The sequence below is a fragment of the Neovison vison genome, chromosome 3 (assembly GCF_020171115.1).
Source record: "Neovison vison isolate M4711 chromosome 3, ASM_NN_V1, whole genome shotgun sequence".
NCBI lineage: Eukaryota > Metazoa > Chordata > Mammalia > Carnivora > Mustelidae > Neogale > Neogale vison.
Genome location: NC_058093.1, coordinates 851,997 through 878,497, shown reverse-complemented (window position 1 = coordinate 878,497; position 26,501 = coordinate 851,997). Strand labels below are relative to the sequence as shown.

The 26,501-nt window shown below is 39.9% G+C and overlaps 1 protein-coding gene across 3 annotated transcripts in view; it reads left to right on the top strand.

Moving 5' to 3' along the window:
• TFPI (tissue factor pathway inhibitor) overlaps positions 1 to 22,388 on the top strand; it is a 61,162-nt gene extending 38,774 nt beyond the window's left edge. The window contains exons 6-9 of one of the 3 annotated variants that reach the window (XM_044241122.1): positions 1,305 to 1,481; positions 2,550 to 2,735; positions 19,081 to 19,260; positions 19,962 to 22,388. In XM_044241122.1, the coding sequence (XP_044097057.1) occupies positions 1,305 to 1,481; positions 2,550 to 2,735; positions 19,081 to 19,260; positions 19,962 to 20,068 (650 nt within the window). In that variant the 3' untranslated portion in view covers positions 20,069 to 22,388. Of the gene's footprint in view, positions 1 to 1,304; positions 1,482 to 2,549; positions 2,736 to 4,384; positions 4,553 to 15,754; positions 15,780 to 19,080; positions 19,261 to 19,961 lie in introns of those variants that run through there. The other 2 variants (XM_044241123.1, XM_044241124.1) reach the window with 2 other exon arrangements.
• Positions 22,389 to 26,501: the final 4,113 nt, after the last annotated feature.

Here is a 26,501-nt window from a genome sequence, read left to right as displayed (position 1 = left end):
AGAATTCGTTTTTTTCCTTGTCCCATAAATTACACTTAACCACAAATGTGATAATAGTAACATTCACCTTGAGGAACAAGAGGCAATAAACAATAAATAAAGTAGCTTTCACACTGGTAATTTGAGAAGTTATAGAAGATAGATATTTTATACTACATGAAAATAGGATGTTTATTTAATAAAACAACTCTCCTAGGAGATCAGCCTTCCTGAAGGTTTGCAATTACTGCAGAAATCATTATTAAATATACACTTTTTATAGTAAAACCCTCCTGAGTGTTGCTTCCTTGAGATAGAACAAGTTGCTTTAAAATGTAAAAGGACACAACAGTTCATTTTTGCCACTCGGATAATATAGTTGCAGGGAAAAGTGGGGAGATGGGGTCTCGCCCAATTCAAGCTCTGTATATCTTGCAATCACCATTTTGAAAGTAAGTTTAATTCTCCTCTTTACAGAGTGTGCATGTAGACAAGGCTTGTAATGTAGATCACAGTGGCACAGCTTCTGTGACAGCTGTGTTTAATCTGGTTTGGACCACTATCAAAGAATGGGCATTAGAGTTTTTTCAAAAGCCTCTCCAATCCCTGAACATGTATTTCCTTTCTGCCTTTGCACTGTTGGAGTCACTCCAATGCTGGGAAGAAGAAAAACAGGAGACACAGAGGCAGAGGATGTCATGCCTCACCTAAAACAGACTCTGGCGTAAGAATTCAGGAACTTCTAAGAATAGCCATGAAAGCTTCCGTAAGCCTCAAAGCTCCTGCTCCAATATTTTTTAAAAATTGAAACCATTGTAATGAAGCAACGCATTACACTTCTTTCCCTAATGAGAGTCTACACCTGAAGAATATGAAATATTCTTAGATCTTTCCTAAATGTCAATGCATGTAGGCCTAAAAAAAAATTGAACCAAAATTTTGCCATGATATTTTGTAATATTATGAATTTTTTAATATTTCTTCCAAACCAAGGGTAAAATAACAATATCTTTTACTCTTTAAACTCATGAAATAATTGATAGTTGGTGCCCTATTAATTTACGTTGAGAAATTTAGAACTTGAAATTCCAGTAGCAACAATGTGTGCAATAGATACATCTTCCTTATTCTAAAGGTCCCAGTAGACGTAGTGGACAATTTTACTATTGTGCGGCTGTGGATAAAGTTTCGTTTTACCTTGTACCTTTAACTGTTCATGTTTACTCTTTAAATAACTTCAACTCAGTTGTTTTGTACATTCACCCAGCATAATTCAATTATTCACAAAAAAGCATATTGCTTTCTGACATTTTGGTAATTTCCAGATAAGCCAGATTACTGCTTTTTGGATGAAGATAGTGGACTCTGTCGAGGTTATATAACTAGGTATTTTTATAACAATGAGACAAAGAAATGTGAAGAATTCAAGTATGGCGGTTGCCTGGGCAATCAGAACAACTTCATGACCCTAGAACAATGCAAGAGCACCTGTGAGGACTTAGGTAAGTCGCCCCGTCTCATTTTACTTCATTTACAGGCATTCTTTCAAGAATGAGGGTCTTAAAGGATGTTCAAGCTTACCTAGATTTTCACTTCAGCTGCGCAGATGAAGATACATGACCACCCAGTAAATCTGATAAAAAAATTAGTCACTGTGTTAACTTAAAAAAAAAAGGAACAGAAAAGTAAGAAATGTATAGAGGAACTTATTTCCATAGATTTATTTTAGGTTACATTATTTAATTTTCTTTCCTGAGACTATTGTACTACAACATAAGCATAAGACTAGGACTGCTGAAATCCCTTAGATTTATAATAGTTTGAAGACAAGTCGTTCTTTGGGACCTACCGCCTAAAATCAATCCGTTTTACCTGACCTGAAATTTATTAAAGGATTGGGCTATCTCTTTTAAACCAAGAACTACAAAGTTACTCACAGAAATATGATCTTATTAAATGATACGGATAAATAGGAAAATTTATTGTTTACTAATTTAACATAGCAATGTGCATAAAATTTCTAGAAGTCCACTCTTTTTTTTTTTTTTTAACATTTATTTATTTATTTGAGTGAGAGTGTGCGTGCGCCCCTGTGCACATGACCTGGGGGGGACAGAGGGAGAGAACCTTGAAACGAACTCCCCACCAAGCACAGAACCCCACGGGGCTCCCCTTCGAGACTCATGAGATCTGACCTAAACCAACACCAAGAGTCTCGGCGGACTAAGGCGCAGGTGTCTGTAGAGGTCGACTCTCCCTCCTCCTTCTCCCTCCCCTCTTCCTCCTCCCTTTGTTTCTCCTTCTTCTTCTTCTTCTTCTTCTTCTTCTTCTTTTTTTAAAGATTTTATTTATTTAACAAGAAACAGCACAAGCGGGGGGAGCAGGAGAAGGGAAGCAGGCTCCCCACTGAGCAGGGAGCCCAAAACAGGGCTTGACCCCAGGACCCTGGGATCATGACTGAGCCACCCGGGTGCCCTGACCTCTCCTCTCAACACACCTGCTGAGCCTTGCTTTGTGTGTGTAATCATGGACTGGCGACAATGTTGCATTTTAATGGTGTTTTTTCGCAGCGCAAGATCTTCAGTTGGAAGAATCCGTGCATAATACAGTCATATCTGACTCTACGGATAACACACTGCCCATTGATTCTGGGGGCAGCATGACGCCGCTCGATTTGACGAATAACGTAACCCCCGTTGATTCTGTCAATAATGACTCCGTCGCTCCCCAGCCTACCGAGGCTCCCAGCTTTTTGGGTAAGAATTCCTTTTTTTTAAATTTCTCTCCCCAAAATATTATGGTAACAATAGAAGTAGAATGTATATTAGAAGTTTGCTTTTGTTTTTGTTTTTGTAAATATGCTCTTGTTATAATAGATGTGTTGAAATACTGAAATTCAAAATGTTTGTCTTTGATCCTGAAAGGGTGATCATTTTCCTCTCTTTTAAAGTATGCTTTGAGGGAGGCTTTTGATTATATATCACGTGAAAGCTTTCCTATGATGTTTAACTCTGCCAAATTTATCTTATAAAATAATGTTCAGAACTGTCAGCATCAACGTCTGGTGATAAGTGATCGCGAAGGCAGTGTTGTGTCAGAGGCAGCGCAGGGCTCTCTGAGCCTGGCAAGGTCTCAGGTGTCCAGTCACAGGACACATTAGGAATTTGTTGAATAACCATCACCAAAGGTTATGTCACTCTGAAGGGAATTGTCCTTTGGATTTCTACAAGATTCTTTCCTGGGCTATCCCCTATTAATGTATTTTTCAAATTTAAATAGACATAGAGGAAATATGCCCGCAATAAATGCAGAGCAGGAAAATAGTAAAAATATTGGAATACAGAACTGGAAACCACAAATATGTAGGCAGTTAAAAATAACCAAGAGAGCTTGAGGTTAACAGGATAATTATAAGGTTCCACCTAAATTTAAAAAAATCACACGTGCTCTTTCACACACTGGAGATTTCGCTGCGACGCAGTCCGTGTGCAGGCTTTAAATGTCAAGTTGAGGAGAGTGAGAGAGTTCTGTAGCTCGTACAGCTGTGGCCCCAGGGTAAGAGAGACTGTGTGTGCAGCAGGTTCCCACGGCAGGTGTGTCGGAATCGGTGGGGACAGTCTCCAGCGTCCCCCATTGCAACCAGCACATCAGCAGGCAGGGGGGAGCGGCTGTGCCGGACAGATGGAGAGGAGGGGTGGCTGCACCCTGTCCCTGTCCCTGTCCCGAGGGAGGGATGCAAATGCCACGCTCGGTGCCACAGGGACCCAGTCACGTCTGTGGGCTTTGCTTCTGCCCTGAATGGCAGCCCTGAGAGGCCCCAAGGAGAACTGGAAGGGTGTGTGCAGGAGGACCGGGCGGTGCGAGTGGGAGAGGCCGAGAGGGAACTCACACCTGTTCTCCGTGCACGTGGCGCTGCCCTGCAAGGGAGCATCAGGTGTACATCCTCGCCCTGTCCCTGCAGCGCAGACCCTCCTGCCCACGTCCCCGCCCTTCCTATTGCCTCAACTCAGCCTCAGAAGCAGGATTAATTTGTGAAATCTGAAGTATAAGGTTCCTTTGGTAAAGTGGTTTTTTTTTTAATGTGAGGTCTTAAGAAATCAGTGGGTTCCGTAGGAATTAAATTCCCGAAATTGCAGGCATTCAAGCCGTGTCCAGCAGCCTGTGAGGCGTCCTAAGGGCCCTGCAGAACTTCAGAGGGAGGTTGAAAACTGTGTGTTCAAAGGCCTTCGGGGCCTCAGATGAGAGTCTGTAACCAGGGCAGCGAGTCCGATGCCTGATGAGTTACGTCTCGTTTTCAAACGCTACTTTGTTTGTAATAATGATAATAGTAAATATCTTGGTAGTTCTGATTTATTATCTGTGAAATTAAGTAATTTCATTGCATTGTTTCTTTGTGTCCTTCCAGCCCTGTGTCTTTCAGTGACATTTTGTTTTATCCGGCTAAGTGCGCCCTGTTGAAAAGCGCGCTAAATCTTACTGTGTGAAAGATGTGAAAGTTTAGAGTAACAAACTTAATGCATTTAACGAGACATGTGATACGATACGTCTACTAATAAAATCATGCATGAAATCAGTTTCCAATATGTTTCAATATTTTTTGTTTGGAATGCTTCACCAATTCAAATAGAGATCTGTATTGATTTATCACAATGAATCAGTTATGAGATGGAATAAGTTATGAGAAAGCTTTGCCTTAAAGTTTTATCAAGTATAAAAATCATGATTTTTGGCATGCACATGGCCGAAATAGAAAGGAGGAGACAAAATAAGTGTGAGACGATAAATGAGTTTTAAATACTGTCTGATAAATATCCTAGGTTTTTATGTAGTTGTGCAATGAAAAGTATAAAAAAAACCAAATTAATGGTTATAACAGAAAATTACTAAGGAAACAGTAAAAATTCACAACATGAATTTAAAAGAAAATAAGATTAAGAGGATTTTTATTTAAAACAACAGACATTTAATTCTTTCATAGTAACTGCATTTAAAATTAGGGAAATCTTCCTCCTTTCTTTGTCTAGAGAATTGTTTCATTTTCTATTATATGTAATTGCCTCAAGGCTTCAATTCCTCTCTTCAATTCCTCTAGCCAATCTGCCTCCTTTTCTTCCTCTTCTAGAGTATTCATTTCTCATTCTTTTGTTTTGGAACATTCCTGAGCTAAAGCGTGAAACAATATTAATAGGGACTATAAGCAGTTTGAGGCAGAGTCGCTAACCTGAAAGGGGACAATGCAGCTGTGCCCTCGGGCTTCCTAAGATCCACTCAATCCCGTGTCCCTCCCGTCCAAGGTGGGGAAGGTGGAAATGCAGCTGTCGCTCTTCACCAAGACCTAGACGAGCCCTCCTCTACCTCATCCAAGGTCAGAGGGAAGGTGTGCCCCCACTTTGCCTGTACGCAGACTAGCCCTTTCCTACTCCACCAAAGGCTTTTGCTGAGGTCTATGAAGACACTGTTGATATTCCAGCTCAAAAATAATTACATCTGTCAGTGCTTGCGATTATATTAGCATATTTTAATTTAAGAAATATGTTTCTATGTTTCTGTAAAACCTTGTTGTTCAAGGTTTTGGCAAATGTATAAGGTTCTCTGTATTACTTTCTTTTGAAAAGACGTAAGTTGTTTTAATTGTGATTCCATGTATAGGAATAATAACATACCCCACAATAAAAATAGGATAGCATTCATTTAAAATTCTTTCCATTAAATAGCAATCCTTAGGCAGAGTATTTGAATATTCCAAAAATGTAGCTAGACTGTGCTATCGTTATGAAGGAGAACATTTGTAAACATAATTTTAATGTTTCTTTTCACGATGATAGTAGGAAAACCTTTTAGAAGTTTTGTTTGCTGTTTATCCTTAACTACCAGGAAATTGCATGTAAGCTTGAGAATGTTTTTCCCAGTGAGCCTCCTTGACTGGAGATATTGGAATGCCAAGCCCAACTGAGCTTTAATTTTCTCCTTTTATTTCCAGATTTTGTTATTGGTAGGCTATATAGGGGATCTCAAAGATTGAGGCTCGCTCATCCTTAAGGAGATTTTTATAACATCTTCTGTAAACTCATCCTTATGTGCAAGTACTTGAGTTTGGATGGGCTGAACTAATGAGTATATCAATGTAGGTAAAACAAATGCTTGTTCTTACCATGTGTGTGAGAGAAACCCACCTAAAGCCCCTCCAAACATGTGTACGTCTGTACTTAATCTTCAGAACGAAAAACTACCGCAGTTAGTTTTCTTGACTCTTCCTTTGGGACTAGCACAATAGTCCAGTAGGTCGAAGACTCTGAGCCTGAAGAGTTGGGCTCGAATCTCTTGCTCGTTCTTCCACTTGCTGCTGTGCAACCTGGAGTTACGTCTTAGCCTCTCCGAACCTTAGTGTCCCACTCTACAGTGAGGATGGCAGTAATGCAGTTCTCACTTTCTAAGTTTTGCTGTGAGGTGAAATCAGTCCATACACAAGGTACACTAAGCACAGAGCGGTACCCACTCCATGCCACGTAAGTATCACTCACTGCTATTCCCTGTGGGACCCAGAGCAATACCCGCAACTTCCTTGGCCTTCACTTCTCACCTGCAAAGCAACGGTCTCTAAGTTCCTCCTTGCAGAAGTTGGTATTTCAGACACTTGTAAGATCTCTACTTACTCAGCTAAGCGGATCGGTACACATAAGGTCACAAAACTACAATTAACCTTCAGAAGAGAAAGGACAATAGGCCTAAATTCATACAGAGATGGAAACGTACACAGTTCAGATACGTTTACTGTCATACAGAAGTGTGATGGGGCTCTGAAGCCAAAAGAACTTCCTGTAGCTTTTCTTTGTCTTCTGAAAACCTCCAGCTTTGCAAACTTTCAGAGTTCTGCCCCATTTCTGGTTGTTTCAGTCTGAGCACTTGGTACTCTCCTCTGATCACCCTCTCCTTCCAGTCAGGCCTTCTGTTGTTTTTCTAATGAAATGTTCACGCCTGTCCTCTGCGTTTTCAGTCGACCTGTTTTGTTCAGAAGGTCAGTCTTGTGGGTTTCGATGATCTCCATCTGATGTCATCAAATAGGGACACTAATGAAAATGAAAAAAAAAAAAGATCTATTTGAAATAAATATATACATTGACAGAAAACTAGGTCTGTCATTTTGGTGGATAGATAAAATAGATTTATTTTTAAAGTATTTCAGTTTTCAAAAATTCACATATGTGTTGGGATATGATCTACCAAAAAAAAAAAACAAAACAAAACCCTGAGCTTGGACCAATACTGGCTCAGGCAACCCAGATGTCATAAACCTCAGACAGATACCAAGGAGATCCGATATACCATATATATTAATATATACTCCTATACACACATGTTCAATACAAGATTTCCTATAGGTGTGCATATAGACACATGCACATGTATGTGTATGTGCATAGTACACGCGTATACATGCCTATGTCCACGGAGGGACAGAAAAGACAGAGAACAAGGGGTCATGCGGCGTTCCTGACGTTGCTGTTCTACTCACACTCATCCGTTATGTTCGGGTCAGAGTATCTTTAGTTGAGCAAGTTCACATTTCTTTTCTATTAGAGAAAAATAAATTAAAACCTTTACAGATAGACTCTTTCTGTGGTAATTTAGCCTCATTCCCTTGCTTTAGATTTTTCTGCATTATCTGCTACCCCTCTAACTGTCCCAGATTTTTGTCTCACTAAATACAAAATATTTTTGTCCCTTCTGAATGGACACAGTCATTAAGTAGAGCTCATTTACTCCGTTATTAGGAAACATGAATTATCCATCCTTAGGGCTCCTGATGTTTTGTTTGGCTTCTCCTTCCTGAAATCCATGGCCCTCCGCATGGAGGCTGCGTTCAGCCCACGAGGAAGCCTTCTTCCCCTCCTTTTCTCCTGGCTTCCTATGCTGCTATGACTGGATGTTTCTTAGCCCCGCCTCACTGGCTAGGTTACAAGTTTTTTGAGGGAAGAGACCATGTATTATACGCTTTGCAGATCTTCCCTCCTTAGTATTCAGATCAGTGTTACACGTAGGACAGGAGGCTCACAATTTTTATCCGTAACTTGTGACCCCCAGTTACAGAGCAGATAGTGGTTGGAAGCACGTCCTTCTGCCCACCTTCTGTGTCCATGCGTCCATGTCCATTTTAGGAGAAGTCAGAATTTTGTGCACATTTTAATATTTCTGCTTTATATCGTATATGTGATGCCTTTGATAACATGCCATTAGTAAAGTTTTAATGTTTATGTGAACATAGTAATACAGTCCTTTCAATAGAGCTCATTGGTAAATGTCTATCAAAGAAAAGTTAATGTTCTCAACTGTTCATACTGATTCTGGGCTCTTTTTTTGCTTAAAGGGATTATTTGTTTATTTTTCTGTGATTTTTCAATTTAAAGGCAATGTAGTTAACATATAGTGTATTATTAATTTCAGGGGTTAATTTTGTGATTCATCAGTTGCATGTGATTCTGGGCTTTTTGAATGGACCTGACCCGTTGATTAAAAAACTGATTCGGGGCGCCTGGGTGCTCAGTTGGTTAAGCATCTGACTCCCGATTTCGGCTCAGGTCGTGACCTCAGAGTCCTGAGACCAAGCCCTGCATCAGGCTCTGCACTCAGCGGGCTCTGCTTAAGACTCTCTCTCCTTTCCACCTGCCCCTCCCCCATGCTCGCTTCCTCTCCCTAAAATAAATCTTTTTTAAAAAGTGATTTTCTTTTCCTGGTTCTCTTCGTGTCTTTACTTCTTTGCGTCAACTCATAACAGCTGCTTTGGGACTACATCAGCTGTATATTTTGAAAAAAAAACAAGTCTTGTGATAGACTTCAAAAACCTGGCCACTCGGATTCCCACGTGGTCTCTGACAGAAAAAAAAAATCACCTAAATATTGGACCTAGTCCATATTTCTTCCGGCAGCCACTAAGTCAAGGGAAAATGACTGTGTATCATTCTGCAAGCCACTTGGGTACCTGAGGCTCTCTCGCTCCTGCCTGTCCTCAAGGTATAAGCTGCAGGCCAGATTCCATATACATGTGGGAAAAATGGAGAGAAAAGAAAACATAAACATAAAACAGACGTAGATACACACGCATATACATACACATGTATCTTTTAAAAAAAGTTTTGGTTATCGTTGGCCTTTTGGAAGAGACGTTATAGAAACTGACTGAAGGAAAGTCAAATGAAAGCCGTCGCTGAAACAGTTACTTTATTCAAGAAAACAGCCACCTGTTAGGTCTCTGGTTGAAGATTTGCTCACACGTGACAGCCACCAGACGTGTCTGCAAAGAAAATACCCCGTCGTCCAGCTCCGCAGTTCGCTGCTAGCCTGTCAACAATTCTGAAAAGCCCCTTCCTCAAAAACCCACTTCAATGTCCTCCCAAAGCACCTTCTTTCTCCTGTGCTTCCCTCATTGAAATACGCCTGCTTGGCCACACCGGTGCCTCCCACGGGTACTGACAAGCTGGCTTTCTAAATAGGTCCCTTGCGGAGACGACCGGTAAGACCCGTAAGACCGTCTACTTCCTGGCAGCAGAGCCGGTGAGAGACAAACCCGTAGCACCTTCCCTCTGCCAGCCGGACAGTCACCCTGGCTGACCACTGGCCGCTTGGGCTAATCCTTTTCTTCCTGGGCCGTCTCTGCTTTCAACAAGGATATGCTCTCTTGCCCGGGTCATGGGAGTCCTCCAGAGCAGTGTTCCTGAACTTTCCTTAAAAGGAAAAAACAGACTTCTAATTGATGAATTAAATTCTTTTGTATGATACTAATCATATACGGGCGAGTAAAATACTGTCTCATTAAGCCTCTGACATTCTACAACTGTCGGTCAAAACTGGCAAATGAACACAAGCTGCAAACTAAACTCTTGTTAATAACAAGACTAACTGGACGGTCCTTTCTAATTGAGATAAGGTGACGACAATACTGTTCGCTCACAGTGACCTGACATTTATATTCGTCATAGCGACCGCCTGCCCCCACGCAGGGTCACTCCAGTACCCCTCATCCTCCCTGTGCTGTGCACGCACGACCCACCGTAGGACGGAGACTTCCCGCGGCTCAAGCGCGCCCACACGTGTGGACTCCTCCGTCCCCGTGCCCTCCCAGACCCACAAGTTTGTTCTCTGTGTTTGTGTTTTGTTTTGTTTTGTTAGATTCCAATATAGTGAAATCATATGCAATTTGACTTTTCAGACTTATTTGGCATAATACCCTCTAGGTTCAAGCATGGGCTCACCGATGGCAACAGCTCATTCCTTTTGTGGCTGAGCGATATTCTGTGGGGTGTACGTGTGCGCGTGCACACCACACCCTTGTCCGTCTGTCCACCGACGGACGCCTGTGCCGCTGCATAGCTCGCTGCCGTCAGTAACACTGCCGTGAACGCAGGGCGTACGAATCTTTTCTTCAAATTAGTGTGTTTTCTTTCTATGAGTACTCAGCAGCAGAATTATTGGATCATATGGTATTTCTCTTCTTAATTTTTTGAGGAGCCTTCATAGTTTTTTCCGAAGTGCCTGCATCAATATACACTCCCATCGGGAGCCCGTGCGGTTCTTTTCCGCCACATTCTTGCCAACACTTGTTGTTTCTTGTCTCCCGATACTCGCTGTTCTGACAGGTATAAGGTGGTATCACTGTGGCTGTGATTTGCATTTCCCTGAGGACTAGTAACCTTGAGCCTCTTTTCATGTATTTGTTCGACATCTGTAGGTCTTCTTAGGAAAAATGTCTATCAGGTTATCTCATTTTTTAATGGAATTGCTAATTTGGTATTGAACTGTACAAGTTCTTTACACATTTTGGATAGTCACCACTTTTCAGATGCCTCATTTGCAAATGGAATCTCCCATCCCACAGGATGCCTTTCCGTCTTATTAGTTGTCTTGTTCACTGTTCAGAAGCTTTTTAGTTTGACGTAATCCGACTTGTTTATTTTTGCTTTTGTTGCTTTTGCCTGAGGAGACAGACTCCTACATATTGCTAAGACCGATGCCCAAGAATTCACAGCCTGTTTTCTTTCAGGAATTTATGGTTTCAGGTCTTACATTGAGATTAACCCATTTTGAGTTTTATATATGGTGAAGAAAGGGGTCCAGTTTTATTATTTTGCATGAGCTGACCAGTTGCCCCAAAACCATTTATTGAAAAGACAGTCTTTTCCCCATTGTATATCCTTCCCTCCTTTGTCATAGATAAACTGACCAGATAAGTTTGGGTTTATCACTGGGGCTCTTTCATTCCATGGGCCTGTGTGGCACATCCCTATTATCACAGGAATTTGGTATGAACTGCTCCAGAGCAGGTTAGGAATGAGGAACGGGTTAGAGAAGCCTGTGCTACTCTATGTTGTAATTCTCTGACTGCCCCACTTCTATTTGAATAATGACCAATCTGTGCAGGAGTAAGTTTAAAAAGCACTTTTATAAAATATATCAATTAGGAAAATCCCACCTCTATCTTTTCTTGAGACACGGCGGGATGTGGTTTCTAGTCTTCTGTCACTTCTTACCGCTATTAAAAGGAGAGCCGACTGGCCAGTGCACATGGGCTCACAGAGTGCACAAACACCGGGAGCTTCCGTCTCTTTCCAGAATCGGTCCAGGTTACTATGCAAATGCAGTGATTCTTGCCTTTCATATTTGAGCTTTTTGAATACTGTTCGGCTCAGCACTCCTACACCCAAGACTTGTTTCCAGTTTCTTCGTTTGATGACTTATTTGGATGAGGTATCTTTTTCCTGTTCAAACTTGATAAACTCCGACTTCATGCATGTAACTTAGGGTAAGAAATACAGACGACATTCTGAGCCTGAGTTGCAAAGGAGACAGAATGTGGAAACTGGATATAAAAGGGAAGTTGCGACAGCTTCCTCTTTATCTGATAATTACTAAATTGTCTTTGCTCGGTTATTTTTATTTTCTAGGTAGTTTTCAGAGGACACCTTATGGTGGTTAAGAGCATTGGCTTTATGGACGGAAAGATGTGGGTTTAAATTCCTCTACTCACAGGTCTTTTTGTGGACTTGAAGAATCACACAACTCTTGGCCAAGTTCCTCATTTGTTATATATGGAGAGTAATAGCTCACAAAGTTGCTGATGATTATGGCAAATATAAAATCCTTATCCCCATGTTTAACATGCAATAAGAACTCAGAACTGTTAATATTTGAAGGTTTTGATGATGATTACCCAGTGTCAATGGAGATTTATAACAGGAAGAAATAATCAGGGGTTTTATTTTATACATTTTATTAGTGATAATTTTTACATGTAACTAAAGCCTGTAACCTTGACCTGAAGTATCTTCATTCAATAGTCACAATATTATGACTATCTGAAGTAAAATTAAGCCCTTCTAAAATTCAGATGTAATTATAAAACACCAGTGCGCATTTTGTGTCTTTGGACCGGATGCTCTAATCGGAGGCCTTGAAAACCTGGGTTTCTAATCGTATCCTATGACCTGAGGCCTAAATCTGTTATACTTCTTCCTGTCAGTTCAGTTCAACAAATCCTGAGTGACGCTATAGGAATCGTCACAGGGACGGGGGGTCTGGAGTTGTTCCTCACAGGCCCGCCTGTGAAGTGGGGTGAGGGACAGGTACGGAGATGACTTCAGTCCTACGCTCCGTGCTGAGACGGACGTGTGGGGGCACAGAGCAGAGTATAGCGCTTCCGTTGAAGGGTGTCAGAATTAAAACTTCATCTTTTCCTAAACCTGTGTTCTATCTTTTATCTAACATCTTGGACTTATTCTTTTAGATGCTGGCTAATGCATGAGCACAGGTCACAATTCTGTCTTCTCAGGGATTTTTCTAGGGAAAGCTACAATGAAAGAAAGCCATGATGAAACTGTAAATTATAAAACTGCTATGACTACATTTCATACTATGATTTATTTCATAATATACTTAAAGTATTCCATCTTCTTAGTCTATCGTCTAAAAATACCAGAACGGTCTTCTTTCCAGCTCCCTCCCTGCCAGAGACCGTGCAGTGCTTGGTTTCCTTCACTTCCGCTACACCTGCCTCAGCTGGGGTCTCCAGGTCTCCTGCAGGACTCAGCCTCCACAGGCCTGGCTGAGCTTGCGTCACGTATCAAGAAAGAGCACAACTGTCTTTTTCATCTTTCAATACTTTAAGCTGTTCATTCATGTCTATGTCATAAAACCCAAGTCTATGAGTAACCAGAAACCTTCCGAATTTGGCCCAGATCTATTCTCCCCGCCCGGCACCCTACTATACCCTCTTCAGACAGCCTGGACTTTGCAAAGTGCCCCACACTAGGAATATTCTGACTTTTGTCCATTTCTTTTCCCATATTCCCCTCTATCTCTTCCACTTGTTAAAATTTCATTCTTCCTTAAAAGCTGCTCAAGGGACTAAGTAAATGTTAAATTTCACCTTTACTAAAATCTTACAGGGTCTTCAATTGTGCAGCTGTCTAAGGAAGAATTTTTCTGATTATAAGACAATTATCTCAGGATAAATTATACTCATATAGCAGCACCATAGTTTGTAATTTTACCACGGATTGCTTGCTTGATGGCTTTATTGAGAAAAACCCTTGGATAAAGATAACTTTGTGAGCTCTGTCCACAGAGCAGGCAGTATCGGGGCACAGAAGTCCAGCACAGTGGATACCCGCACAGCTTCTCTTTCTTTTTAACCTTGGAGCTTCCTGTTGGGGCAAGGCGTCTCACAGTCTATTCCCCATGACCTTTCAGTTTCGAATGTCCTAGAAGCCCGCTTCTTACATTTCAATCTCAGCTGGTTACTGTGCACAGGGACAGAAAGGAAAAAAGTTCCCAGTACTCATGTTCCCATGCCCCACTGGCTTTCCCTGTGATATAGAACGTCAGTCTCTGCCCATTTCACACCAGCTTTCCCATGTTAGTGAACGAAGATACTGCTTTTCCCGTAGTACAGAATTACTCTCTGTAAGTAGTGTCTTTACAGGTGACAGGGATGCTCTCTTTTCTAACCACAGCAGATTCCCAATCTCTAGCCTTTTCCTTATGACCCCAGGACTCTGGATGAATCTAAAAATATTTTGATTATATAATCCTATTTCTAACATATGTTATTTTATAATTGTAATATTATAATAGACAAATTGAAAAAACAGAAGAGAAAAAGACAACTGGCCATATTTGCATTTCACAAACAAAATCACTGTCAACATTCTAGCAGATTTCCTTTTCGCATTTCTTTGCTGTTTTTGTTCCCTACCACATCATGAAGTAAATAAAATATAGACTGAACGCAGCTTCTGGAGAATCCCTAACAGTATAGAATAAACAGCGTAGTAGTGTCTGTTCTGGGGAGTTGCAACCTTGAGCACTGCTAAGGTCCCTATGTAATAAAAACGTCTCTCCAGGAATCATCTGCTTTTGTGGGTATGAGAAGAGAAGACTGAATTTAATTAAATGCATTGCCCACGTTTTATTTAGCAGCTGTTCAGGCACCTTTAAACATCATCGTGGAAGTATAAATTTATATAAACTTTTAGTGGAAAATTTGGCAGGATCTACAAAATTATCAATCGAGTATGGCTTTTGCACAATTCTTTTTTTTTATTTTTAGAAGATTTTATTGATCTATTTGACACAGAGAGAAAGCACGGGCAGGGGGAATGGCAGGCAGAGGGAGAGGGAGAAGCAGGCTCCCTGCTGAGTGGGGAGCCCGATGTGGGGCTTGATTACAGGACCCCAGGGTCAGGACCTCAGCCGAAGGCAGACGCTTAAGGACTGAGTCACCCAGCCACCCCACAATTCTGATTTTAGAAAGATCTTTAGAAATATCTGAACCCGTGTACAAGAATGCTCACGAGCCATGAATGGGAGCTGAAAACAAGAATCCACAGGAGTCGTGGTTGACTAGACACACTGGACTCAGTTCAAGAGACGAGCACCGCGCTTATTAACGAGAAGGTGGCCATGAGCAAATACTGAAACAGTCACAAAGTACTAGTAAGTTCAGGACAACACAGAGTGGTACGCTCGCATCTGTTTGCCTGTGCGAGCAATTTGAAGGAAAACATTACCAAAACGTTGACAACAGTTAAGGGACAAGGGTCAAATTAGAGAGAACTTTTGTTTTATATTTGTTATACTTTTGCATCAATTCAGTGTCTTACAATGATAAATTATAATTAGGAAGTTAAAGTCTTTATATTTTTCTTTACTAGAAAATTATGGGGGAAAAGAACATATTGTTCAAAGGAAAGATTTGTTATTCAATTCCTTAAAACAATCTCAGAAGACAAAACATTTCTCAGCAAGTGATGGGGTGATTCATAAATCCTAAATTGGTTGGTAAAATAAAAGCCTAAATGTTAGGTATGTAAAATGGAAACAGGAAGACACCATGGTAAGGACTCAGAGTGACTACAAAATTTGAAGTTTCAGTATAAGTTTTGGAGAAAATTTACATAAACCACTGTGAATAGAAGACTGATTTTGTAGTGCGCCCTCCAGTTTAGCAGAAACACTAGATCATGGCAGTTCCTGGCAGCATGTAGCGGAGCCTGAACTCTGAAAACTGTCCTAGAGCCTCTAAGTGGAAGCCATCCAAGTTGTTATTAATGGCAAGATCAAGACAGAATGCATTTGGTTATTAAATTACCTTTGGAAAATGAACAGAAGTCAGGTTAGTATCTTTTTATTCTATCTTAAATACCTGTGAATAATTATAATCTAGATAAAAAAAAAACTACATTGTGTAACTACTTCAAAACCTTTATATTTTCTTTCATTATAGATATCATTGTCTGGATTTTGAATAGGTGAGTGCTTATGTTTCTCTAGAGTATATGTTACTTGAAAACAACCAAGCTTACCTCCTCACGGGGGCAAGAACTCCTGTTTCCTCACCTTTGGAGATGATAATCAAGGACTCGAAAAATCCTTAGAACTACAATGTCCTTGAGAAGCCATCTGCTTCATTATTTTAGTCATAGCGTTGTTGTCTATGCTAGAGTAATCTGATGATAGTCTTTTTTTTTTTTTTTTAAGAGAGGGAGAGGGAGGGGAATGGGGGAGGGTAGAGGGAGAGGAAGAGAGAGAATCCCAAGCAGGGTCCCTGCCCAGTATAGAGCCCAACGTGGGGCTCGATCTCACAACCCTGAGATCATGACCTGAGCTGAAATCCAGAGTCGAATGCTTAACTGACTGAGCTGCTGGGTGCACCAATCAATGATAGTCTTAACTACTTGGAGTTCAAATGATTTTAGGAGGATTGTATTAAAAACTTTTAAAAAGTTAGCTGTAATACAACATTCTTACTAATTAATTTCAAAGTTTAACCCACTATCAAAATACTTGTATTTTTAGGGCTACGAACCATAATAATTATCTGAGTCAACACTGAGTTATATTTGATAATCTGTGTAGACAGTGATTAAAATCAGGGCAAAAAAAGTGAAACAAGTGAACAACCGCGAGACTCCGCTGGCATCCGTGGGGGGCAACTGCCTGTTCGCCTTCAAACTAATCTTGCTGCTGCCTTCTTGCCCCGTCTCATACATGCTCTGTGCTCTTTCCCGTGGCTTCTGAGTAGATTCGGCGAGGGGCAGACATTGTTGGAAGACTCAGTGACCAACGGAAGACAGAAGCTAGGCTACCCTCCCAGCAAACCCGTAGTATATGCCCCACGGTTCCCGAGCCGCCTCCATGGCTGACTTCGGGCTAGGTCTGGAGCCCCAGATGTACCAACCAAGCTTGTTCTTACTTTGAAATAGCCTTGATTTTGTTATGCGGCTAAGTTTGCTGCAGGTTACGGGAAAAGAAGGATGGATTTACTTCATGTTATCAGAAAATTCTCTCTGTCCTGGAATAAGAACTTTAGGTAGAACATTGCTGTTAAGACATAATAATTAGCATCTGTAAAGACGTGTAAAAGTTACAGAAATGTCTATATTTATTATCTTCAAATTACTGTGGACTACTCAGTCCTGTTTCCAACATGCAAAAGTGAAACTAAGGAATAAGTCATACCGTCCTATCTCTACATCAGCTATGAAGCATCTGTGGGTGCTTGCTGAAAATGAAAAAATAATAGCAATTTTCCCTGTTTCTCAAAGTAGGCTAATTGCCTGAGGAATATTTCTTTTGTTTCTGGACACAGGTGATGACTCGGGAAGCTCATGGAGATAGAAGTGGCAGCAGGGAAGAGCCGCCTCATGTGCTAGGTTCTGGGTTACTGAGAATCCAGAGCACAAAGAGCTGGAAAAGTCCCACAATAGTAGGCTCAGTAACAGTGTATCTCTCCTGTCCTGTTAGAAAATTCCTCTTGCATAAACCATATTGGAGGCAGGAGACTTCAACCGTTTCTAGAAAGTTAAGCGTACATTCTCACCAAGTAACTTTTTAATTTTGATTCATGCTGGCAGTAATCACACACTATAACCCCCACATGGGAGGACATAAAAGGTGACTTAGGCTGCATGACTTAGTTTTTCAGACCTGAAGGTCTTCCTTTAAAAATCAGTGTTCATAGACCTAACCAAGGACCTAAACAATACAGTATTCTTTAGGGGACTACAGTTCTTCAATTTTGACACAGAATTTTCATCTTCCTAAAACATTTTATATATTTTCTGTAGTATTCTGACTCCTGTTTTCCAGGATTTCTCTATTATATCAAGACACTCTCATCTTCATTTACATTATCAAGAAGGCAGGAGGAAATGTAGATGCTTGTATTTTTCACGTCTAATTAGGATACTTTTCTATTTTTTTTTAAGATTTTATTTATTTATTTGACAGAGAGAGATCACAAGTAGGCGGAGAGGCAGGCAGAGAGAGAGAGGGGGAAGCAGGCTCCCCGCTGAGCAGAGAGCCCGATGCGGGACTCGATCCCAGGACCCTGAGATCATGACCTGAGCCGAAGGCAGAGACTTTAACCCACTGAGCCACCCAGGCACGCCTCTAATTAGGATTATTGTTCATTAATTCAGATCAGATCAAATAATTTCTGCATCTTTCTCCTCAAAGTGTTTCATTTCTTTATTTTATAGTCTCATCAGGGGTTCGCTTGTCATCAGACCACTCAGCTTTCTGGCCAACCTATTTGCCTTCATTGGCTGGATTCCTCAAAGTTCTATTTTCTGCCAGTTTTGTATATTTAGTATACCCTCTTTGTCTGCATCCGCTGTCTCACATCTCACTATTTGGCAAAGCCCCTAAAGTTTTATTATTTTGATTCCATCTACCAACTTGCCCGCAGTGTTGGTTTACTAACGCCAAGCCTCGTAAGTCTCTTGCTAGAGCACCAGCTTCCCCTCACTGACAGAATTCCCAAAAGAGCTACAAACTACCATTGAACTGAAACTATTTCTCTGCTTTGCCTTAAGAAAACGAGCGATCCTCATATAACCCTGGTTGCATTTTCTTTCTTGGTTCTAAAGTGGCTTGTCCCGTCGACAGAGCAGTTTGTACGCTTGGTTTAAACCCGCACGTGTCCTTGCTCACCGGCTTTCACAACACGCCTGCCTTTGCGAAAACGTCTAATGCATCAAGAACTGAGGCCTCAGTTCCCAAGAGAACTTGATCACCACATCGGTCATCCCTTCCGGGTCCCTCCTCTGAAGCTCGAACACCTGATTCCTGTGCCTTAAACTGTGGTTAACTCCGTCACCTAGAACTGGAGTCACCGGCCGCAGCAGCTGCTCAGCGCCTGGGCCTGGGCCGCTCAGTGAGGGCCGCTCACCGACGCTTCGCCCCAAGCCGAACATCCACGAACAAAACACTGATAATCTGCTAAAGGGAACACGGTTAACAAATCTATAAATTTTTGAATAGCGGTTTCTATCATGTACAGCTACTTTTTCCCCTCCAGAGCGTTACCACAGCACTCCCCTTGAACAAGTAGATGGTCTTTATTTCCCGGAGGCCCTACCGTGCTGGACCCTTGCAGATTACTAAAGCGTTTCCTGGAGTTGAAATACATGAGTTTCACTGAGTACTACTTTTATTCAATCAGATTACTGTTTGGAATATACTATAAGAAAACAGATAAGCAATAAACGATGTGAAACTTGCAGATGACCTATCATGTGATTTACTATGTTTTCTTGATGTTCTTAGAATTTCACGGTCCTTCCTGGTGTCTGACTCCAGCAGACAGAGGATTGTGTCACGCCAATGAGAGCCGATTCTACTACAATTCCGTCATTGGGAAATGCCGCCCCTTTATGTACAGTGGGTGTGGAGGGAATGAAAATAATTTCACTTCTAAAAAAGCATGTTTTAGGGCTTGTAAGAAAGGTAAGAAGGACATTTCCCATTAATTCACTAGTGTTTAAGATAATAATTGCATTGAAATTATGAACAAATTTTAATATAAGAAAAATATTATGATATTAGTTCTACTTATAATAAACAAAATATTGTAATTTAGGTAATACATGTCCCCTTTTCAATGACATTTAGATGATACTGCTGGAGAAATTAACTACAATTCCTCATAATGTGTCTTTCACAGAAAAAATAATCTACTTGAAACAAACCATTCTATTCTTTAATATTTACATACTAAGGTTTCATTGTAAATTATACCAAAATATTTTTAAGTTGTCTTACAATGCACAACATTTAAATGTAGCTACTGATTTTCTTCTGAATATTAAAATGATGCAGGTTTATAGAGTATTAACATATAAGTAAAAAAATCACACGTAAGTCCAGCAGTCATATTCAGCCACATGTTTGCTTTAATAAAATGAGCATGAATTTCTGACCGAAGATGAGAAATAAAAGTCAGAAACATGCTTATCCGTTTTTGCTCATTCTTAAATATGTGAAATGACTTCCTTAGAAATAGCTTGTTCTGCATAAAGACTAATTAAAGCTTTTAAGCCATTTTTTTGGTTTTATATATTTAAAGATAATTTGAGAAAATTTTAAATAAAATGTTTTATTATATTATTCTGTTTTGCCCAATAAATTTTTTTCTCTTCCTTATGTAGGTTTCATCCAAAGAATATCAAAAGGAGGATTAATTAAAACCAAAAGAAAAAGAAAGAAGCAGAGAGTGAAAATAGTGTATGAAAAAATTTTTGTTAAAAAAACGTAAATTTTGTTACATTATTGTATCGGTTCTAAATATTCTGGATGAAACTTTTCACTATATTTTCTTTCCCAAAATCCTTTTAATGAATATTTCCATGAATTTTCTATGTACATATTAACCACTATTAATACTTTGTATCAGAATTAACTTCTTTATGTAATCGAAGTGCATATTCAGGGGCTGGCTACTATGAACTTACTTACTCTCTCAATCCCTCTCTATTTCCCACTGACCCAAGTTATCATATAACTGACCACATCCAATCGGTCCATTTTTACATTTGGTAATCAGTTGTTTGAAAATATGTTGTCATTTATTTGTTTTGATCATGTAGATGATGATCTCCTTTATTGCCTATGCACAGATTAAAAAATATAGCTATTAAAAGATCAAACCCCCTTTGGATTTCACATCTAAAATGGTGACAAGCACTTTCTTCTGCAAGGATCGATCAGTCAACTGCGCTTTGAGGGGAGCTGGGAAAAGTACAGTCCGTCGTGTGCCTTCCTCCCTGGACCTTACTCTTGTCCTCGTTCATAAGCCCGTGCCTCAGATCAATCTCGAGCCAAACCATTATCAGAACAAAAAGAATTAACTCTATTATGTGCCTGATTTTGTTTAACTATTTTTTGTTGGTTTATGACCTATTATATTAGTAAAAATGGTTGAATAGTTGTGTGTTAAGATCATGGTCATGGTGGTAAGAAGAGGCTTGGTGGAAAGGGAAATTTTTAATGGTGATCAAAAGGAAATTGTTCATGTACATCCCAAATCCATTGTTTAAGAAAGTTTTCTCTTACCCAGAATTGTAAGAATACTTAAACCCGCTGAAACCTACTTATTTATCCTTAGGCTCTGCATGTAGTACAACCCGTAAGTCATGTTTAAGGTGGGGGAAAAGAAAGTCATGTTATTTCCGTCAAAGAGGAAGATTCTACTAGAAAATCTATGAGATATTCCCTCTCGGTGACCTAACCTTTCCTTGGAGTTCATTCTGTTCCTCCAGATCTAGACCTTTCCTTGCCGGCTCAGCTGTTGCCGGGCGGCTCTCCACAGCCTTCTGGACAGTCCAGTCTCTGTGGCCTCATCTCTAGCTTGGCCTTTAGATGTGAACTTGCCATCGAGAAGGAAGTAACCATTTCATCCGCTTAGTTTAGCTTTATGACTTTTCTCCAGCAGTAGGGTTATAATTTTGCCTGTTCCTCAGTCTTGAAAGTCTGAAGCCAATTTTGACTTCTTATTTGTCTTCATATATATAAGTGTGAAGAAAAATAAAGATGTATCGTCGGTCTCTGAACACAATGGCTTCCTGTTTCGTAGCCGCCAGCTCCCGGCTTTTCATTCCCATCACATTCTTCACATCAGTGCTGGTTTAATTCCCAAGAATTACTTCAGCATATTTCTCCACCACTCAGAACCCATCAAGGACTTACTAGTTGGTACTTACCCCACCCCATTCCCCACAATTTTATTTTGATATGTATTTTTGGGGGTTTAACTACTGCCCTCTTTCTTAACTTTCAATTTAGTTAAAAGGGTATACACTATTTACTGACTACATCTTTAATTACTCAACTTATTCATGCTGATTTCCTACCTAAAAATGTGATCTTTTCTCAACTTTGGACATGAATTCAGGGTCCAGCTCATGTGCGCTATAAAATCCACATACTTTTGAGGCTGAATATGAAGTCCTAAGATATAATTATAAATCATTTTCATCCTATGGCACAAAAATTATATCATTATAAAATAGTGTCAAGTTGTTCACTTAATTCTATATCTTGATTTCAAATAGAACACACACACCATATATTCATAAGTAATGGTCTTAAACCGAAGGTTTGCTGTGGAATTTGAGACTTTGGGAAACCAAAATCCCTGTGCAATATGCTTTCTTGTCATTTATACATGGATAGCAACACCCTTAAATAAAGGGTAATGTCTCCTTAGGTCAAGTGATTAGTTGCCACCAACAATGTATAAATAACACAGTAGTGAGTTGGACATTTTCTCCAAAAACCATCCATGGGTTCATTACGTAATCAAGAAAGACTCACACTGAGACAGTTTGCAACGTTTAATTCACAAGAATATTATTTTTGCTGTATTTTTAGATAAGAAGCTCTCTGGTAGGACTGTCTTACTTTGTTTTACATAATCAAATACATCTAACTGTGAATTTTATATACAATTACATTATACAGCATTTATATATATTTACCAACTTTGTTTATTGTGTTCAGAATTAACAAGTATGCTGAAAACTGCTCAAATGATTTTAGTTTTTACATTACAAGAAATAAAATATTATCTTGAATAATGAAGTGTAACTGTTATGAAGTTTTTTTATACTTCAAAAAAGTTTAGTGTTCTTCAGTTATTACAAAGACTGAGACCTAAGACAAAGAAAAAAATTGTTCCATAAGCTTCAGTTGACTTTTACCTCCCTTATTGGAATTTGCTAATAATCTTCTTTCATTTACAATGTGCATTCATATACTAGGACTTCTTATTTGTTAAACAAATTAATTACTATGCCTTACAATGCATACTCTGTTCCATACATATTTCTACAATCATCTCCTACAGTTATATAAATATGACATGCATATTTAAATATATATCATTAATATACATATTTTATTTAATATACATATTTATTTGATATACATATACAGATTTTATAAGTGATTTCCAATCTTGACTAATAAAGGTGTCACGGCCCATTTCCATGCCAGAAGGAGGAAGAAAGTGACATTAATCAACTATTTAGGAGAAATCTTGAGTGATTTTATAAAATGTTCCTGTTTGTCTCCTTTTTATGAAGTTATTATTTGAATTTAGTTTCCAACTTTTGACTTACAGTTCTTTCTCAAGAACTTTAGCGTGAACACACCTGAATTACTCTTCTTGTACTGCGCCCCGCAGAACATCATTCCCTTGGGACCGGTCTCTGAATTACAACCACGTAGCTGGTGTCTTGGCTAGAATTATGCAGAGCACTTTTTAAGGGAGTAGTGGTACATGGTAATTCATTTCTCCAAAGAAAGAGGAGAGATGTGAACACATCTGGTCATCTAATGTAATAAAATAGAACATTAGGACAATGAATAGGATTTCCTCATCCAAAAATTTGGATCTCCTAAGTTTGAAACAAAATGGGGTTATATTTGATCACAAAATTTGAAAGGCCAAAGTTATTTTACTTCAGTATAGATGGACTCAGGTGCTCAGACTATCTTTATTCCTGATTCTTCTGCCCAGCATTTTTTGCCTTTATTTTTTAATCTTACAGGGTTACAAGATGACTTCTAGGATTTAAGGCTCACATCCTCTCAGATAAATTTTTCTAGAAAAGTTTATACTCTCTGACCTCAAAGAATTGAAGTCCTGGCCTCAGGCATGATCCATGAAAGAAATCACCAGCAAGCTGGACTTCATTAAAGCTAAAATCTTTTGCTCTGCAAAGGATAATAAAAGATATTAGAAAACAAGCCATGAACTGGGAGAAAAATTTCAGAAGACACATCTGATAAGGGACTGTTAACCAAAATAGATAAAGAACATTTAAAACTAAAAAATAACAATGCTATTAAAAAAAAAAAAATGGTCAAAGACCTTAGCAGACACCTCCCCAAAGAAGAGCTACAAATGACATAAGTGTATGAAAAGACGCTCCGCATCATAGGTCATCGGGGAAATACAAACAACAACAATGAGCTACTACTACACATCCACTGGAATGGCTAAAAGCAGGTACATGGACACAACCAAACTCCAGCAAACACACGGATGGAGCAGGCGCAGCCCTTATTTGTTACTGGTATGAACGCAGAATGGTTAGTCACTTTGGAAACCAACTCGGCAGTTAATAACAAAAGTAAACACGCTCTTACTATACCATTCAGCAATCAAGCCCCTTGTATTTACCCAAATAAGATAAAAATGTTTGTCCACACAAAAGCCTACACAGATATTTGTGGCAACTTAATCCATAATGGCCATAAACTGGAAGCAACCAAGAGGTCCTTCAGCAGATGAACGGATAAACGGTGTTACATCCTGACAACGGGATATTATTCAGTGTCAAAAAAAAAAAAGCGCTACAAACCCGTAAGAAGACATGGAAGAATTTTAGTGAATATCATTAAGCAAAAGAAGCCAAACTGGGAAGTCTACGTGCTGTAGGAGCCCCAGTACGTGGTGGTGTGGGAAAGGGAAACTGGAAATGGTAAAAAGATCCTGGTTCCGAGGGGTAAATAGGGAAGGGAGAAGGAATAGGCAGAGCACAGGATTTTCAAACCAGTAAAATCCTCTGTGTGTTGCCGTAATGACGGAAATTGGTCATTACAGGTCATTATATCTCCAAACCCATGGACTGTACACCAGGAGTGAGTCAATATAAGCTATGGGCTTTGAGGGACTATCACAGGTCAGTGGAGGTTCATTCACTGGCACAAATGTACCGCTCTTCTGGGGGATTGGCTGTAATGGCGGAGGCCATGCAAGTGTCTTGGTAGGACATATATGGGAAAGCTCTGTATCTTTCCTTCAATTTGTTGTGGACAAAAAAACTCTAAGGAATTTTTCTTATTAAAAAAAAAAAAATCCTGGCTGCCCTCTTTTTGACCCAAATATCTAATGGCCAGCCTTGACCCAAATATCATGCTTAGAGAAATGTGACTTTCTGATTAACAGGGTGTGAGTCACAAGTCCACTCCGAACATCCTGCTGGCATGACCACTACCTGGAATTCGTGATCTGACTGACAGGGTTGGGCCTAGAGTGAGGCTTCAGGCACAAAATTTGAGAAGACAATAAAAAAGTCAATAACCAAATCAATAATAGTGCAATACAGCATTTTTTTTAAAATTAAGCAATTTATGAAGAAAATACCGAAATTATTAAGACAGGAGCAGTAACAGCCATATTAGAATCTGAGGCAAAAGAAAAAAAAAATCAGTAATACCAATGACTGTTAAGAATATAAAGATAGTTCACCTTTGGTCATTATTTAGTAAAATAGAAAGTATTAACAGAAAAAAATAACCCAAATAATCATTTAATAGATAAAGAAAGTTCATTTGGTCAAATTCAACACTTGTTTCAGGATTTAAAACTTTGAGCAAAATAAAGATCTTCTTCATCTAAGGAAGCATACCTGCCAAAAACATAGCACATGATGTGTAGTGACAAAATCTCAGCAACATCCCGTGAGACTCAGGAGCAGGACCAACGTGTGCTCCACTAACATCACTAGTCAACCTCTCTAGGTAGTCTTCATTTTATACCAGAACAAAAAGAAACAGAAATTAGGCATAATTATGTCAAAGTTATTTTCATACAATATGCTTAGCATAAGTGAAAATCCAGGGGCGCCTGGGTGGCTCAGTCATCACGCCTCTGCCCTCGGCTCAGGTCATGACCCCAGGGTCCTGGGATCCAGGCCTTCATCAAGCTCCCTGCTCCGTGGGAAGCCTGCTTCCCCCTCTCCACACCTCCTGCTGGTGCTCCCTCTCTCACTGTGTGTGTCTCTGTCAAATAAATAAAAAAAACCCTTAAAAAAGTAAGTGAAAATCTAGGAAAATAAAAAACAGAAATAATACAAGTCTGGCAAGATTGCTACATGCAAGTTCAATACGTGAAATCAAGAGCATTTTTGTACACTACACAGAAAAACGGAAAATACGTACTAGCTATAACAGAACAAAACCCCAAATGTACATAGCAGTAAATCCCATGAAAGATGTACACCAAAATAAATTTTTTTAATCCTTTAGAGAAAATTGAAATTTTCTCTAAATTCAAATGTTGAGGGACATAGAAAGAGCTAAATATTCTATTTATTGTAGCCCTTTGTGTTTGCAAAAAAAGGGACACAAGATCCTTTGAGATTGTGAAGGAAGAAAATGTAAAATACATAATCATCTTTTTTTTTGTTTGTTTTGAGCGAGCGAGCCCCCGCGCAGAGGGTGGTGGAAGGTTGGGGTCATGGGGCGAGGGGGAGGCAGAGGGAGAGAACCCCAGGCAGACTCTGCGCTGGGGGTGGAGCCGGGTGCTGGCTTGGATCTCACAACCCTGAGATCATGACCAGAGCTGCAATCAAGAGTCAGTCACCTAACCCCCTGAGACCCCAGGAACCCCAGTACATAAGCTTTATCACATTAAGAAATGGAGAAAAAAATCTCTATTTAAAGAGAAAGCGGCATATGAATGGAAATTGGAGAGTAGGAGGGGTGCCTGAGTCTCGTGGCTTAAACATCTGCCTTTGGCTCAGATCACAATCCTCGGGTCCTGGGATCGGGCCCCACATCGTGTCCTTGCTCAGCAGGGAGTCGACTTCTCCCTCTCCCTCTGCTGCTCCCTCTGCTCGTGCTCGCTCTCTGTCAAATAAATAAATAAAATCCTTTTCAAAAATTGGATTGTACAGGGC